We start from the raw sequence: 19,742 nt of genomic DNA, 5'->3' as shown, positions 1-19,742 counted from the left end.
AAGCATCGATATTACACAGCACGAATTCAAAAATTTATCTTGTGTATGGTTTGAAGAGCGTGCCCCGACTGCCGATCGTATTGGCGACGCGTCGAAAATAAAGGAATCGACAAGTGTAAAGAAATTCTTTGAGAAATCAGGATGAACGACGGCGAAATCCGACGAAAACGTCAATCATTCGCTTCGACGATAAAATTTACAAACTTTTCACGGGAAAAAGGGACGCGTCGGCCTGGTGGAGAATATTAAACGCGGTCTCTGCAGATCTACGATACTCTGCCGTTTGTTTGGATGCCCTTTTTTTTTATTGTTTGCGTTGCGTTATCCCTTTCGAAAAATATATAGTTACAGATACATTTCTACTTTGATTTATACAAATCTGTGTATATGAAGTATATGGAAATGATATATTCATATATATTGTGAATAGCCTGAACATTAGACGATTATAAAACCTATGGAACGGTAATTTCTAAATGTGTTCATCAGTTTAATCTTCAGATATTAACTTTTTACTTCATGTCAAAAATTAAGTGTGAAAAATTAAGTTACATGTTACGAATGCTGTATGAAGCTTAAGACAACCATGCTCCATAGATACCAACATGTGAATATTGGTTTAGATATTTTAAAAGTGGTGTTTTTGACACCGAAAACGACGATTATTTTAAACAATCAAAAAAAAAAAGAATTCAGGGATTTAAATGTATTACTTGGTGAAACCACCAATGGGGATAGTTATCCACTACAAATTATGTTTTTAAACCGAGCACTGCGTGAAGAACAGCTAGAATACAAGCAAGGACACAACTATGCTATTCTTGAGCATGACAATGATTTGATAAACATTTTAAATTTATTTTTGGTTTTTTTGGATAGTAATCAATAAACTTAAAAAATATATGGATCAAGAACAGGGAGAAATATATGAAATAGAAAAGGTTTTTTTTTAAGATTGTACAAAATCAGAATAGCAGCAGTTCATTGTATTGGCTGTGAAATAAAGCTTCCCCGGCCGCCATATTTATGTGGTATGTAACACCCTTATTGAAAATTTAAACACATTTACTAGTCAGTATTGTCAACAATTAGAGATGGACTCTTTATGTAATTATTTTGATGTTATACATTCATTCTCCAAGTAACACTTATTGTCGTAAACCTCTGAATTCAATAATGGTAGTCAGTACACAGCACATTAATGTCAACCCTAAAGTCATTATTTCAACTTTTGCATGACATGCGCTGTGTTTCATGTAGTGTCGCTATACTGCAACTATTTCTCTGTGTCCATATCGTTCAATAGGTGCTAAAAACATTGTCTTCGTCTTCGAATAATAATGAATTAAAATCAGCCAGTCTAAGCAGTAATTGACGCATTTACGCTTTTTATTGACGCATTGTCACCTGGCGAATATCGTGTGGGTTGGGCGTCACTCTATATAAGTTTTTGTACGATTCTTATGTGACTGACGAATATGTACATATGTATGAATATGTACATGAATGATCTATTAGGATAGATAACCTTAGTAGAAAAAGTAGCACCAAAATGTTAAGATAAACATTTTCAAATTTATTTTCACTTACCAACACTAAGGTGAGTGACAACAATAGGAATATAAAAGTTTGATCAATTTTTTGTGTATAATGTCTGGTGATTAATAAAAAAGAACCAAGTGTCGGTAATTGGATGGTTATATACTCGCCATTTGCAGCTATTTTTAAAGCTTCTCTAGATTCTGATCACGATATTAATCACAAATTATTCTCGAATGTTGCTATTGTTGCCTTTTCATGTTTTATGGTTAATGTTTGAATACTTCGCAAGATTAAGTATGTCGGTTTACCCAGATATTCTTAAAAATTTCATTGGGTCTTTCAACGAGATGGGTCTTGAAATTTGGCTAGCTAGAATGAGACGAGAGAGAGAAATTAAGTTACATGTTTAGTTAGACCAAAGTACGAAAAATAATAACAAACATAATACACTTAATATAATCATTTAAATTAATTGCTATATATTAATTCTAAAGGATTTAGAACAGTGTTCATCATGTACATTTGGAACCAACCTGGTGTTGAAGCGTCATTTGCAGGCTTCACTCTTAAATATTATTTTGTCAATGTGTTATTAAACATTTTTTCAGCGCATTGAAATTAGGATATTAAATTTTTGAGTTACTTTTTTAATTTGAAGAAAATGGCAACTGAAGGTCATCGAATGCTGTGTGAAGCTTAAGACAACCATGCTCTATAGATACCAACATGTGAATATTGGTTTAGATATTTTGAAAGTGGTGATTTTGATACCGAAGACGACGATCATTTTAAACAATCAAAAAAAAAGAATTCAGGGATTTAAATGTATTACTTGATGAAACCACCAGTGGGGATAGTTATCCACTACAAATTATGTGTTTAAGCCAAGCACTGCGTGAAAAACAGCTAGAATACAAGCAAGGACACAACTATGCTATTCCTCAGCATGACAATGCTAGACCATATGTTGCAGAATTGGTGAAAACATACTTGCAAACATTAAAAGGCGGAAGTATTATACCACCGGCCGTATTTTCAAGATATTGCTAATGACTTGTATGAGCATTTCTTATGAAGATACCAAAAAATGGGTCAATTCGTGAATATGGTCAAAAGATATATCATCCGACATAGAATCTGTAAATTGCCTGAAAGATGGGAAAACATAGTGGCTATCGATGAACAATACTTTGAATAAAATACATTGCACTGCTTTTTCACCATAAAGCTTCTAATTTAAAATATCATTTTAATATTCAATTTAATAGGCGAATACTATAATATTAATATAATAATTATCTATTTGAAAGTTTTCTTTAGCGTTATTTCTAAAACTTTTACACTTTTAGGTGTTAGATTACTACTCGTATTTTATGATTGCAAAAAAGCCAAGAAGAACCAAGTTCGCCGAATAGAGGAATTCTTCCAGATTAAAAATAACTATTTATGAAAATTTCTGCGAAAATACTTAATCTTAAACATATTTTTATTATCCGTTAAACCACATCTGAATTGATCTAGGTATTTGACTTAGGCATTAAATATAAAATGGGCAACAATAAGATAAACAACATAAAGATATTGCGACATAAGTTCAGTTTTAAAATGACGGTGGAATAAGTTAGAGGTAATTGGTCTGCAAGAAACCAATAGAGTATGTAGCTACAGGTTGCAAGAGGTCTGAAAGTACATATTTTCATTCTGATTTCTTAGTATGCTTATAATATAATAACACATGTTATAATTCCATCATATTTTTTCCAATATGAATCTATATCATACGCTTGCATGCATTTTTATCAGCAATATTTATTAATGAAAATATGAAGTATGCGCTAACAATTGTTAAGCAATATAGCTTAACTATACAATTCATAGAGTTTGACATTTCTCTGCATGAAATAGCTTTTTCCCGTTGTTTTGTATTATTGAGTTACTCGGTTTATAAAGACTCTAATTATGAACTATATTATTGTTTGAAAATATCTGCTCCCGATGACCATAAAACAGTTTTAGAAACTCATGGTCATGCTACTCCATGATATATAAATTGTCAATTTTGGTTCCAACCATTTAAAAGTGGTGATTTTGATGTTCAAAATGTTTGATGGTAATGAATTACAAGACTTATTGGACGAAAACCTAACTCAAAGAATTTTCAGACAGCTTAGCAGTTGATTAATCAACGGTTTCCAGACATTTACACACGATGGTAAATATCCAGAAGGAAGAAAGTGAACACCGCACGAATTGATTGAAAATACTAATTCAAACAGTTTCGATATCGTGATGTCATTGTTCGCATGGCAAAAGAAGTAGAGTTTTTTGTTGCGCATTGTGACTGGCTATGAAAACTAGACCTAATGTGACAATCACAAACGTAGAAAGTAGTGGGTTAGTTCAAAAGAGACACATTAACATCAAAGTATCCATCATTATCTTGCTGTGCATATGGTGGAATCAGCAAGGTGTAGCGTTTTATGGGCAGCTAAAACATAATTAAATTCTTACTGAAGATGTCTGCCAAAGAATAAATTGTTTCTGCCTTAATTTTAAAGTTCTACTGTAACCAACATATATATCAGATGTTCTGATCAACATTTGTTGAGATCGATGAAGCATAGTTTGGATAGCTCATGTTTCATAAATGCTGAAGAGGGCCGAAAATACCAAAGTGCTTATTTAACTAATAATATTTTATAACGGAATCATCAGATTGCCAGAAAAATGGGAAAAAGTTGTAGAAAATGATGGAAAATGTTTTTATTAATACGTATTCTAGCTATTCTTCTCAATATATGTCTTTTCAAATAGTTAGAATACGTGCAGGAACCTAATATGTATATGTTTACTTTAATTCTACTAAAGTATATAAAAGTTTTCCATTGCTTAACATTCCTGATAACATTTTTGGGCCAATAAGCTCGTATATACATCGATGGATTACGAAGACAGAATCAACATAAATAAAATAACCCCGAAAAAATAGTTTGGAGGAAAAAAAATAAACTCAAACCGAATAGGTGACAACAAATCATTTATCAGGCATTGGAGGGATCCCAAAAGGAAAAAGCCGCTCCATCAATATCAAACCTCCAGCGCGCGAAGAACAAAACGAAAACCATAACACGGCAAAGATAGTCGGCACGTAAAATCCGATTCTAGACAAATCCAATAAATCAACGATGGAAAAAAGAGCTCGCCTTTACGAACGATCCATACCAAAAATCGCATATCCTCCGGTTCGGTCCACCTCTATCTCGAAAGTGACAAATGAAATCTGCCCGTGAAAGGTGAATACTCTTCGATTTTTATATTTATATCGGGTAGGAGACACGCACGAAAAGGACGAGGGTTGGGGTGGTACGGTGGCGTCGTCGTCTTGAGAACCCCCCCATTCAGCGGTAGGAAAAGTCGATTTCTGCGACGACAATGCGCGCCCCTTGGCGTTTTAATGCCACGCCACGAAGACGGCCGTCAGATTCAGCGGTTTTATGGGTGTATCATTCACTGGCTTTACGACGGTTCTTTGTGCGGAAACTGGCGGAGGATCGGCTGAAAATTAACCGCCCTGGTGTGTAATTAATGGCGACGGGCCGTAGAAAAGCGAGGTAAAACGCCTTTGTTTATGTTATTCGATGAAGGTTCGCGCATGGAGATACCCTTGTTGGATGTGCCGATTTATTTGTCATCTTTTATATTATCATTTAAATGTAAGATATTTTTAGTGTATGACAATTTGTTAATGTCAAAAATTTAGTTTTATTTTCATATCAATATATCAATGTAATATCAATACATTGGTGAACATTGGTGAGGCTTTATAGATATAATGTTTGTATCTGGTGTTTGTTATATACAGCCGCCATTCTTATACAGCTAGAATGTTTAAAAGTAGCAGTCTTTAAGGAGTCTACTCTACTATAAAAGAAGCTAAAGCGATATATTACAAGAAAGCATTTGGAGTTATATATTTACCTCCTCTACACATGTGATATACCACAAATGAAAAATATCTGATATTGCGATTCTTTCTGTTAGTAAAAATAGGGAAGAAGAATGACAGCATCAAGCGTTTTTCAACAACAAAAATACACAATATTAACTTCAGGATCATTCAGTCCATCTACATCCATGGTATTGTTATCGCTATTTCACAACATAATGAGATGGACAAAATATTATTTATTAATAAGATGTAGTTTCCAACAAACTTTCTAGCCATTATTTCAGTGATGTTGCAAATGAAAATCTACCAAAAATTATCCATAATTCAATATCCATGATTCAATTAAGTTGAGGTTTCGAGAGTGTGCTGGCGAGGAAAGATGCTTGATTATATTCCGAATACTGAACCTTTGAAGCTATCTGTATGGGCCCACTATCATCTTGGAATATGCGGTGTTTGGCAGCAATACCATTACATTGGTTCATCATTCACAGAACATATGAACTAACTTATTTAACCAAAGCTGTTTTACACTTGTATCAAAAATACATAATAAAACTGACTGCAGATTTGAATGGAATCTATTATTAGCTTGTATTCATATTAAAGCCACATTTTTGTGTGTTTCTCTCAAAATCTGATGTAGCCAATTTGAAAATTCTTAAAATCAAAAAAGTCTTCGAAAAAATCCCAAATGATTAATATCCGTAATATACCTGCTTTGATGATAATTTCCATACTTTTTTTATTATTTTAACTGCTGAAAATTAGTATGGTAAATAAAAGGATGTGAAAGTTCACCATCATATTCATGGTAAAATTTTCTTACTTTCCTGACTTATCTATCTTTTTAAATTATTAGCTTGTATTCATATTAACGTCGAATTTTAGTAACTCTCAAAATCTGACGAGGTCATTTTGAAAATTCTCAAAATCAAAAGAGTCTTTTTGAAGAAGAATCAAAAGAGCTTGAAAATAAGTTTCATACTTTTTGTTAATTTAACTGCTGAAAATTAGTATAATAAATAAAAGTAGGTGAAAGTTAATAAAATTCTCTTTAATCCTCTACATAACCAAATAATTTGATGAATATCGTTTTCCGTTAACTATTTTTTTTTTGAACGTGAAATGAGCCAAAAGCAGAGAACTAAATATATCAAGTCATCTGGATACTTTCATTTCATACTTTAATTCACTGATCTTAACGATAATTTCTTGAATGGTTTGATAGGTTGTTTTAAAGGAAAATTATATATTCTTGAAAAGTTTTGCTTCTAATAATATGTGTTTATGTTTTTATCGTTATGGAGATTTTCCACAAATAAAATGTATTTAAATTTCTCCCAAAATCTGACAATCTGACTTTTCTTAATCGATTTCTAATTGGCTTTAGAGTTTGGTTCACGATCATGGTGGTAAGTTCAAGTCCCATCCATAGTCATGAAAGTACAAAATCCTCTTATTCCTCCTATCCTCTTTTATTGCTAGCAAAACCTATTATGAGCATAGCTAGGTGTGTTATGAAAGCCCAAATTGGTTATTCTCTGATAAAAGATTAAATAATAATATATAACTTTAGGCCTATCAATTAGCCTTAAAACATTTTTTAAATTTGAAGCTTTATTGTGAAAAATCGGTACAATATGTTTTATTCAAGGTATTGTCCATTTATAGCCGCTACTTGTCAGAAGGTACAAAGTCTGGAGAATACGACTCATTGATGGTTTCATCGAGTAATGACTTCATATCCTCATCTTCACATTTTTTGTCAGTCTAGAAAGCTCTTTGTCTTCGGTGTTGAAACAATCACTTTTAAAACCTCGAAACCAGCATAGACTTATTGAAATCGAAGGAGCATACTTGCCATAAGCTTCACAAAGTATTCGATGGTATTCGGCGGACTCTTTCTTCAAACTCATGTAAAGCGGCAACACCGCAATGCAATTTACTGTATGTATTACTTGTATGTTCACACTTTGAGGAAATTACACATAACATATTGATAAATGAAGTCTGTCAGTGAGGCTTCATCATGAAGTTGTAAATGTACCCCATGCGATTAAATCACCAGTAATATCAGTAAATCCTTTAAAATTAATTTACAGGCCATAATATAATTTTGAATTTTTAACTCTACTGTTGAAAGATAAATACTACCTCGTAACTATATTGAACAACTTAGCATGTGTATATATAGTATCAATAATTTAAGTAATATTCTAGATTGATATACTTAAGAGTCTTAATGTATCATTATCTAAATTAGTAGTCCCCAAGTGTATAAAGTGTATTCGGCCAAGGAAAAAGAACTAGGAAAGGGCCCTCGGCAGGATCATTATGTCCAAAACACATCCGAGTGGTGTGGCCGACTTTGACGCCGATGTTCCTTTTATTGACGACGATAAAAAGGACGACATCGCTTTTTTCTGTCTCTCCATTTGACCCCCCCACCCATCTCCAACTCCGGTCGGGCCACGAGCTGGTCCATCGTCGGGGCGGCTCATCTTCTCGCCCCTAAATTGTTCGTCCCGCCACGTCCGGTACTTAAGAATATTTACGATATGAACGACCACTGTCGTCGGCAACTTTCTATCGATTTCCGCCAACGTCGCTTGTGCCATTCAATTTGTAGTTCGCATTGTCCCTCCGAATGTCTCCTGCGAAACCTTTTTTCAGGTTTAGTACTTATTTTATTCATGTTACTTGTCCTATAACTTAGAACGGGCATTCGTGCCATTTACATTTTTTCCATTTTCGAGAACGTCATAATATTAAGTGATCATTTAATATAATTTAAAAATAGATTATTATTAAATGATCAGAATAGTACCACACACTTACAATAGTGTTTTCAAATGATTAAATTACATTTTTAAAAAATAACGTATTCGGCCAAGGAAAAAGAAGTAGGAAAGGGCCTTCGACAGGATCATTATGTTCAAAACACATCCGAGTGGTGTGGCCGACTTTGACGCCGATGTTCCTTTTATTGATGACGATAAAAAGGACTTCAATAGTCTACAGGTAAGAAAATGAGCTACTACAATACGATTTAGGTGGTCGCTCACTCTGAACTGCAAGCCTATGTCGAAATTCCAGTAGATTATGCTAGTTCATAGCAACTTTAGTCCGCCTTTGGTGGCCTTACACACTAAACTATGATACCTGTGCCCAGAATCCACAGACTAGGGGTATTTTACAAGGCTTTAATGTTTCTTACTTGGAAAAGTTTATGGCTAGGGGTCATTCAGCACCTTCAAATCACCTTTTGTGGCCTTACAGCTTCAGCTGCGATACCTTTACTCAAACTTCACTTAACTATACCAAGGAATGTTTCGAGTAACTGCAGAACCTTTTTTTTGATAATTAATTTAATTCCAGTTAATTGAATGAATTTAAAAGGAAACAACATTATGGTCTACTCGAAATTAAATATTTATATTTTATCATTTAATTAATACATTATTACTAGTCGTTTCCGTCTAACCTACAATTTGTCTTTATGCTAACTTAAATTTAGGTATATAACTAGGAGGACCCATCGGCCCTAACTCAGTCTCTGGTAATATAATGTTTATACATGTCACTGCTGAATTTTTAACATATGCACCTCGCTACACAACACTACACAAGATCAGATGGTTTGATTCTTTTGAGTCTGTCTTGTTCTGGTGGTATCCAAATATTGCAGTATTTCAATATTCGTATGAGAATGGAGTCTTTACTCATGCCCCCTTGCAATTTTCTTGATTTCTTTACTGAGTGTGGGTATCTGAAGGTCTCGATGTAGATAATCGGTCCTATAGTATTTGGGTGCATCCACAATACCTCTCAGGACATTTTTCTGAAAAATTTGTATTTTATTTATGTTACTCTTTGCAAAACATCCCCATAATTGAACTCCGTATGTCCATATAGGTTTCAATATTTGCTTATATAAAAGCAATTTATTATGTACTGATGATTGTGATTTTCTTCCAATTAGCCAGTACATTTTCCTATATTTTAATTCGAATTCTTTTCTTTTCTTTTTTATATGTTCCTTCCAGCGAAGTTTTGCATCGAGATTCATTCCGAGATATTGCGTTGTTGCTATATGGAATGATAGTGTTATTTAATGTTATTGGGGCTTGTACGTTATTGGTACTTGTCTGTTTATAGGTGAACTGCACATGTACCGATTTACTTTCATTAATTCTTATTTTCCAAGCTTGTGTCCAATTATTTATATTGTCAATTGCCTGTTGTAATTTTCGTGAGGCTTCTTCACTATTGTCTACGACAGCTATAATCGCAGTATTGTCAGCAAATGTAGCTATCGTGATATTTTCCATTTGTGGTATATCACAAGTGTAAAGTAGATAAAGCATTGTTCCCAGTACGCTTCCTTGTGGTACTCCTGCTTTAGCTTCTTTTATTGCAAGTTGTTGGAAGGTTCTTCTTGCTTGACTCTAAACATTCTGGTTGTAATGTATGATTTTAATAGTTCGGTGTGTTGTTTTGGTAGCATTTTCTGTAGTTTATGAACAAGGCCTTCATGCCAAACCTTATCGAAGGCTTGTGCTACATCTAAGAATATAGCTGAGCATACTTTCGTAGGCTTTTTCAATAATATCTGTTATTCTGTGGACCTGGTCAATTGTTGAGTGTTTGTTAATAAACCCAAACTGGTGTGTTGGTATGAAGTTTTTTGTTTTTCAAAAACCTTAGATATTATTGGCAGCGGAGATAGAGGTCTATAGGATTTTATTTCGTTTGGTGACTTCCCAGGTTTTGGGAGTTATTAAATATGAAGGACTATAAAACAAGAAAACTTTTAATTTGCTTTAAAATACTAATTTATTTTACAAAAAGAAAATGAGTTGAATGAAAAAAGAAATGAGCATTTTCTCGAAGGCCATACAAAACGACATTGAGTATTTAGATGTATACGAACATAAACCAAATTGCCTGTGTCTAGACGTCTCACTCATCACCACCGTTCAGTACCACAAGTACGTCGCCTCGTTTTTGGATGGTATCTATCAAGAAAATCGGCTTTCACATTGATATTTTAAATATCAATAACATCAATCCATAACCGGCGTTCGGTTCTCAACCAATACGCTACTATTGGTGTAGCAATCTTGCCGATGTTCTGTGCTGAGTTCTATGCTATGTGTTCTGGCCTCGGACAATGTACCTCTTCTATATTTCAGATTGATTTTTATGATCTTGACTTATGTGTTTTTCGGAGCTGTTCACTGCGTTTTCCGCCTGAAAGCTTCATTTTGTCAGAGAAGTATATATTGGACGAGAAGTCTACACTTGTTGTAGCATTTTCAAAGAATGACTTCATTTCCGATATGATCTTGTAGAAAAACATGTAGAATTTGCCTTAGCTCTTTCATTCGAAAAACCTCAAGCTTATATTTGTCAGACTGTAACAATGTTCAAGATTCGGCGCCATACAAAAGAAATTCTATGGATTGGGGTTGGATTGCCTGACAAAGTCTAATACAGGATAGTCGAGATTGATCTTGATCGACCTATTTTGTTTATTTTGAATCCGGCATAAGATTCCTTGACTATAATAGATGATTCTGGTGTTAATTTGGTGGCTAAAAGTGAAGTGAAAGAAAGTTTAATGAAAATGAAGAAGAACCCGAATCCGTGGCACCCCTTGGACTTTTTAAGCATTTCTAAGGTTCACGTCTCACTTAATTATGAAGATATAATTGCATTTCCATCCAAAATTCAATTAGTGTAAGTTTTAATTTAAATCAGTCCTAGGAAAAGCTTGCGCTGAGATAATATGGTAAGATTTTCGTAGGCAGTGTAGACTAAATATTGTAATCTTCAGTTATGAAGCCTATTTTCGTTTGGAAGCTTTCATACATAAACTGAACTATAGATATAGGATTACAACAAACTCAAAAGAGTAATTTTAACGATTTTTACACATTTGTTTATTAAATACGTTAAGGTTTGATTCAGTGTAGTGAGTAGGTACAGAATATATATATATATATATATATATATATATATATATATATATATATATATATATATATACATATACATATACATAAGACTTAATAATTGTATTAATATTGAAGCTGTCCAGTTTCATGAATGAGGAATACGAAAATAGAAGCAAAATAATCTGCTTTACTTATCATAAGCAATATTTAAGGATTCAAGCCATTATGTTTAATAATTGATTTACTGAAAAATGTTAATGATTAAATATGCAATGCTTGTTTCCAAGATTCAGCAATATTATAATTTAAAAAATTAAAATTGTTAAAAGGAAAACAAAATTTTAAAGTCTAATAATTAAGTTGTATATAAATATATTAATCGTTGTATATTCTTCTGCGGTAAAAACTGATAATGGGATCCCTTTCACATCCCCCGAACTGAGGTTCTTACAAGGGGATCAGCGGCTACTGACACGTCGGGTCAGCATCAAACAGCGCCGAACAAAAGTAAAAGTTTCTCTAATCACAATTCGTTAGGCTTTTCAACTCGTCTCTACGAACTGCGGAACGGAAGGGAGACGGTTTAGAAGTGAGAGAAAACCGACGATGTGGTTTCGAACATAGTTCGACGTTAACAGATGGCATTTCACATCAAAAGGTGATGTATTCATCGCGAACGACAGCCGTTGTTTGGCACTAGTGTGTAATAGGTCCTATTTAGTGAATAAAGCACAAAAGGTGTTAAGGTACTAGTGGTACCCAAGTTGAGGTGTACTTAAGCGATATAATTAATCACCTCGTTGGAAATATTAATATGGGACTTACCAGAATGAAATCATATTTTTAAGAAGATCCATATAGTTCCATAAACATTTATTTATGTTAAAGTATAAATAAGATAAGATAATTGTCATAAAAGATTATGTAATAAGGAATGGCCAAAATTATTTTAAGAGCGACCTTTACTGTATATACATATACAAATTCTGAAATATTTCATAATGACTGCTATATTGCATATATTGCATATATTGTTCATATTAGTATCATGAACAATATACAAGAAATATAAGCCAAATTTTGAATAAATTTTAAATTATTATTAAAAACGCTATGATTTTATAAACAGTATAAGTACGATTGAAAATCTTATGACATACAATATATTACTTGTTAAGATTTAAATTTTACAGTATAGATATTCGTTATTATAATTTGAGGACAGTAATACTTAGGAAAGGTTGAAGCATTTTAGAATAAGTTACTAGATAATATTCTCTACTCTATTTGTAGAAATTTTAAAACGGAAAGAGAAGTCAGAAAAAGGATATTACGAACATGAGAAACTGGTAAGAGACAGTATACAGCATAGTTCACAATTACACAACATATAAAGACTTGACGATCAATGTTATTATAATTTTAAAAAAATCTATTGCAAGAATAAATATTTAGCATTATTAGAGCATTAAAAGGTACTTCATTTATGATGAGTGGATACAGTGGTATACCAAACTCATAGGTGCTAGACTACTAAAGTTGATATAAATATTGTCTTAACTAACGCGGAACTATAGAATAAATATATAGACAATCACCATATGTAAATAAAGATCTAGGTACTAAAATATATTTATCGTCTACATTCCTGAGTATATCTAAGGATTTTGATGAAGTGTATTACGCAGGACTGCAGGTTAATTTACAGAAGTTTTCTTCTAAGAAGTGAGTTTTCTTCTTTTCTTTCTTTCTTTCTCTTTTCTTCTTCTATATATATATATATATATATATATATATATATATATATATATATATATATATATATATATATAAAATAACAAAAATATATGAATCTAATTAGACACAAATACATGTGTTACAGTGTTAAGAGCATTCAATTGCATATCATACTGTTAAACATAACTTTAAAAATCTACTCATTATTATGGCATTATGGTATTCAGAATATTTACAGTATTTTCCCATAATATTGTAATATGTGTCTTAATACTTTCTTGACCTTTAAATAAAATAATTCAGGACAAAATATCAAATTAACTTCACTCCTACTACTAACTAATTATGATATCAGCAAACAATTAAGTAATGCTTTTACCATTACCTTTACCTTTGTGTGCCATATCGTCGACGGAGGTGATCCCAGAGGGCCATGGCGCCACGGCCGCCCCGATTTGCTGTGCAGGGAGAATGATGGTGCTTCTGTAAAGTCACCACACGGCCACAAATCCTACAACAAAACAAAATAATCATTTTGTATAAATATGAAATTATAATAAACTAAAATAATATTATGCTATAGAATCCATTATGAAAAATAAACATGTGAAATATCTATATATTGTAAAAAATTAGCGACAATAATTAGTAATTACTATTTCAGTCAAATGCACGTTTCGACTGTTTTCTATTCGTGATAATGCACGAAGATGTACGAATTCCTTACCGTATTAATTTTGAGAAGAAAAGACGACGATAGTTCATTCCAACGGTTGCTTGCAAAAGCTTTTCTTAACCGTTTCATAAGTGAGACGGAGATGTAAGACCTTCTCGAACTTCTTTTGGAAAAGAAAGGGAAAGACATAATTGCTGGGTTATATTATGTAAAGTAACGTAGTAAGTAAGTATAATAATACTTACAGATTATTATTCGTTGAAACTTCAATAAAAGAAATTTTAATATTAAAAAGTTTTGTATAAATATCGAAAGACCCCAATATATTAGTAAATGATATAAATTAAATATTTTATATTATCTTTTTTACCAACGAAGGTTTACCTGGACTAGCGAGTGACTTAGAAATCATCCGAGAAGACATTCGGTCTTACCCAGCCAGGCTACTGGCGTGACTGGGATGATTTTCTTTGACGGATTTTGCACTCTTGCCTAAGGACAATCACAAATGTTAAACAATCACAAACATAAATTTAAGGTCATTGTCGTTGTTTAGTACATTGTAATTTTTACAGCAAATAGGTTAGAAATAGTTTTCTAAAGTTTTAGAATAACAAGAAAAGTCTCATAACTGTCGAGACTATGAATAAACTAATAGGTATCGATCGACATATTTTTTATAATATTTTGTGATTATACTGCCAGTTTGTGAACCTTGTTGGATCGTTCATATACGGTAATTATGCGTATTAACATGGCCTCTTAATCATATTAACATCTTCTTTCTCAAGGTTTCTTGGTCCAAATTAGAACCCTAATGAACACGTTTTTCAAAATAAGGTTTTCTTATTCGAATTTTTTGTTCAATCGTTGGATTTTAGCGTTCTCATAAAAGACGTTGTTTAAACAACATGGCTGCCACAAGTTACCAACCGTAACTCCTGGTTATTTGGAAATCCTATAATTCATATCTTGGTGCCAGGGTTGCTGCTATATTTCGGTATTTAGGAAGAAGAATTATAATATTTATTTATATCAAGTTGCTTATATGCATTGTTTTTCAAAATAATCTTTACGAAGGGCTATACACTATTTTGAAACATTTTCATTGCAATAAGTACTTTTTAAATAATGCAGCTGCAATTTATTTTTGTGCAGTAATAAATAAGTATTTTCTTAATATCATTGTGTCTGTAATCACTTTGTTTATATTTGTAGTTAATGTGTATTATATTTTTAAGTTATTCAGTATGTTTAAATAGATTTGTATACAATTTTATATATAAAATTATATTATTTTAATTACTACCAATTGACTACCTTGAATTCGGTGCCAAATCCAAGCTGTTATATTAATTTTGATTTATTTTGTTGGTAGTTAAATTTTTTATATGTGTTAATTTTTAGTGAGCTCCTTATTTATTTTTTGAAGCCGGTTCAATTTTTTTCTTAATTTTTTTTTATTTTTCTCTTTTTAGTTTTAGATATTTACTGAATAAATTACGCAGTTATTTTATTTAATATTACAATGGGAAGACCTAGTAAATATGCAGCCCTATGAGGAAAAATAGGAATAAAGATACGATGAATGAAAATAAGGAGCGCGTCAGGCCCCGGGTCCGCTACCTAGCGTAGGTGATTTGGCAAAGATTCTAACTAAACAACAACAAAATGTTATTGTCCCCGCCGGGAATCGAACCCACGAGCTCCGTTTGGGAGCTCAACGCTATAAGCAGTTGTCTACGAGGTATAGTACTTCTACGAGGTATAGAAAAATTTGCACGTGCCTTTAAAATTTGAGCGTTTCTTTGATTCCCCGCCCCTCCGTCAATAGATCCTAATTTGATTCCAACGGGACCACCCCAGAATATATATATATTCTAACCAATCATAGAACCTCCTCTTTTTTGAAAGACAAATTACTTATAAAGCTTGATTTTGATGTTATAACTTTTTGCAAAATCAAACTCAAGAATAGTGGAAACTATTTTACAGGTGACTTTGCCGAATTAATATTTATTATGGAATAAAACAAATGTATCAGATTCCTTCTATTACAATATATAAGAGACTAAAGTAACTGCCAAGGTCCGTTTTATTGACGGGCTAAACGAAATTAATTTCGACCCTCGACAGTACATTTGCGGAAACCGACGGACCAAAATACTTTAGATTCGCTCTATCTACTAATTAGTAACAATTTATCTTCGACGGCGTGAGGCCGCAGGAGGAGGATCGAGGGGAGAGTTAGTGAAATGTAGGCCGCCATAAATCGGGACCACAGGATGTAGAGGGACTGGCTTTTATTTCTGCTAAACTCGTTGGTTTTTTTTTCAGAATTTATGCTCGCGTTCTCTCTCTTTTTATTTTTGTTCCGTAGCTTCTATACTGTATCGTTCAATAAGTTATCGGAAATGAAACGGAAATTTTCGTTATGGAAAAAACAGTTTTATTTTGATTCCAATATTCCCCAGATGAATCCAATCAATTTTAACAATTCTTCAATTTATAGATATCGAAATATCCTCTACAGCTATTGGCTCTTCGTTTGATGACCATTTTCCGCAAAGAAATTGAAATGTGAAAATAACTAAAAGTTAAGGGAAACTATATGTGAAGAATAATTGTCAGTATAGCGAGGCTTGTTTTGAGCTGTGTATCCAGGTTTAATTTTTTGTCGGTTCTAAGAACCTTTTATCACGATTTCTTGTAATAATTTACGTATAAGGTTACAATAATTATATATTTTTACCAATTTGGTCAATAAATCACAACACTAATATTTAACATCTTGTATCGATTGACGATCTTATCATGGTGCATTCAATTATCTATAACTTGCACAATATCCTTTGTATTTTCCCAACTTGATTATTACATTTTAGTTATGTTAGATGAAATATGATGGCGTCGAATTTTCAGTTCATCTGTTGCCAAACCGATACATTTTATGGAAAATTTTTATTTCAACAATTTGAAAAATAACATAAGATCTTACTGCTTAATATGGATACCGAACTCAGGTTCTCAGTATTAGGTTTACTAACTGACACGTGACAATTTAGTTTCTTGTAGTTAGTTTCATCTTTATGCGTATTTTGTAGTATTGGACCTCATACTATTACTACCAAATATTACCACTATATTACTATAGTTTTAATCAACAGATTTAGAAGTTATATTCTTAAATTAATTATTACAAGTGGATTAATCTAAAATATTAGTCTATACTTCATCCAAACAACTACGCGTCGAATGATTATTAAAATATTACAGAACACTGGCTACAATTTGTTTATTGTATTTCTTAACCGTTACATAACCGTTATCACAGCTGGCGTTTAATAATTAATATCATAGCTGGAGTGCATCATTTGTGGTCACTAATTATTCTGGTCGCTCTCTACTATTTCAATATATCACCTATTTTATCAAGTATTCTGAACTTATTTTTGGTCAGATTTTTAGCTGTATTCAAATCTTGAAACCATATATAATAACTAATTAGAAGAAATAATTTTAATATTATTCTTCCTAATTCTTTCAATTTGACAATATTTATAATATTGTATTAATATATCAAGAATATTTCAATTAGAAGTTAGTAATTAACATAATTAAAATAGAGTAATAAATAGTGCATTAGTTAAGCTAATATTTGATATATAATGCATTCACTTTATTAATTCACAGATTTTAATAAATATTGTGACCAGTATTAACTATTTATATTACACATTTAATTTATATTAAACTATACATATAGTTATTATAATATATATAAGTTATTATCGAGACAAATAATATTTAAGTTTAAATAGTATTCCTCTCAATAACTTTTCGAGTTACTGCTAGTTCTATCGTGAATATATTCGTCGCTAATGCTTACAATTTGATGAAGTAGAAGTAAAATATTGCTAATTATATCTTATATCCTATCTTATCTTGAGATATTTGTTTTTTTTTAATTATATGTTGTTCTTAAACAATTCAGAACAAGTAAAATGAATAAGTAAATTTTATTGCAAAACAAACCTTAAACAATAAAATTATGTCATGAATATACCTAATATTTAACATTGTACTATATTACACTATTAATCTATTTCATTTGAAGATTAATATTCCTGAACAATGATGATTTCTACTGTTATAAGTTATTAATATTACCTAACGAAATATTAATATCAAAAACCTCATTTCTTAAAAACCAAACTAAATATACTATTTTAAGCTATTCCTAGTTATTTAAAATAATGTCATAAATTAATTTAACCAAAGACTCTCATATAGTTTTTATTTAAGAAGAAAATATAATTTGAGGAAAACCTAAAATGAAATATTTAAAAAAATTTATACTTTATGATGCTATTAAGTGTTTCATTTGCTTTCAATTTATTAACAATTTTCTTTCAATTTATTAACAATAATTAGATTTTACATTTGCGTTAGCAATACCATAATATTTCTTTATCCAACTATAAATTAACATTATAATTTTGATGAATAGGGCCAAAGTCATTATACAGAGTTTTGGTTATAACGATATTAACCCAACACTGATAAGGTTTAACAGTTATCAGTATTAATCAAATTTTGGAGATTGCAATGCAACTTGATTGGTTTCATAAGTTTTGACTTAGTTCATTAAATTTAAATATCATATTAGAATCATGTGAATACTTGGAATGTGAAAGTTATGCTTACTTTTAAAGACATATACATTTTCTTGAAATTATTTTCTTACTAAAATATATATGAAATATAAATATTATTCTGAAATTTACTTACTATTCTCACCGAACTCTTGATGGTTTAATAATAACACTCAAGGTGTCAACATCAATCGTTTACGATAAACATAAACTAAAAAAATATTTAAACCAAAACCGAAATTCACCAAGAAACAATAAAACCGAAACGGCCGATTAACACCGATCGGCGGATTGTGCAAAAAAAACCCGGAATTATTCAAAGGCAATTAAACAATTCTGGACTACTTGATTAGAGAAGAATTGCGAATCCAATGAGCTATTAAGGGACGCGGGCAGCGGTCGGATGTTGTCGAGTGGAGGACCAAAATCGCCAACTGTGATGTGATGGAGCGCGGGACCGAACTGATAGCCGCCGAAAGGGCCGTATGGGCGAGCTCGAAGCACCTTGCTAGGTGTGCACGACTATCGAGAGCGTCGTAATGCCGGCCAATAGTAGAGCATCGACGACAGATCCTTCCAATCAACGTAGGGGAAGGTGTGGCTATCGTATCGATCCGGCTAAGAGCTGTGCTCATTCGCGCGGAATGTAAAGGTGCCGATAAGAGGGCGCCACCGTTATCGTTTCGACGCTGGGGGACTTGGTCTCCATCTGGAGGTGACGGTTTTGGCTTTGGCGTCCCGCCATTTCTTTGAACGGCTAGCGATTCCGATCATTTTCGAAATGGATTATTCAGAATAAGCGCATCAGTGATGCCAGGCTCACTTTAATCCCAAATATTTAATAGTCCATTTTAATTTTATCAGTCGTTAAATGTAGAGTAAGGTATGGTATTTAATTTAAAGATATGTTTTGTTAAGAGTGACAATTGTTTGTAAACAGAAAATTAATCTTACTTCAAGGTATCATACAATCCGATCATCCTAACATTCTATGTAATATTTCTGATAGAGAATGGATTTTATCTAAATTATTTCCCGATTTTTCCAATCAATTATGCGCTGTTAACCAAGTGAGACTCAAAAATAATAATAATAATAATTGTGTCTAGTGAAGTAGGAGAAGAACAACAGTGCACTTGGCACGAAGCACTTAGTAAGTTAAATATTAATTAATTATTATTTATAAATCAACTAGACAAATCACTACTGTGGCAACATAT

At 32.1% G+C, this 19,742-nt stretch overlaps 1 protein-coding gene across 2 annotated transcripts in view; it reads right to left on the bottom strand.

Annotated features, from left to right (window-relative positions):
- The window catches only part of Ey (eyeless), a 119,681-nt gene extending 100,689 nt beyond the window's left edge, over nucleotides 1–18,992 (bottom strand). For both annotated transcript variants that reach the window (XM_076401335.1, XM_076401336.1), the window contains exons 1-2: nucleotides 18,659–18,992; nucleotides 13,583–13,702 (exon numbers count right to left, since the gene is read on the bottom strand). In XM_076401335.1, the coding sequence (XP_076257450.1) occupies nucleotides 13,583–13,595 (13 nt within the window). In that variant the 5' untranslated portion in view covers nucleotides 13,596–13,702; nucleotides 18,659–18,992. The remainder of the gene's footprint in view (nucleotides 1–13,582; nucleotides 13,703–18,658) is intronic.
- Nucleotides 18,993–19,742: the final 750 nt, after the last annotated feature.

This window comes from Rhynchophorus ferrugineus, unplaced genomic scaffold (assembly GCF_030347505.1).
Source record: "Rhynchophorus ferrugineus isolate W39M unplaced genomic scaffold, kcgeb_rfMv2 rfM3, whole genome shotgun sequence".
Taxonomy (NCBI): domain Eukaryota; kingdom Metazoa; phylum Arthropoda; class Insecta; order Coleoptera; family Curculionidae; genus Rhynchophorus; species Rhynchophorus ferrugineus.
The sequence above is the reverse complement of the archived record's forward strand: the minus strand, read 5'-3'. Positions and strand labels throughout refer to the sequence as shown.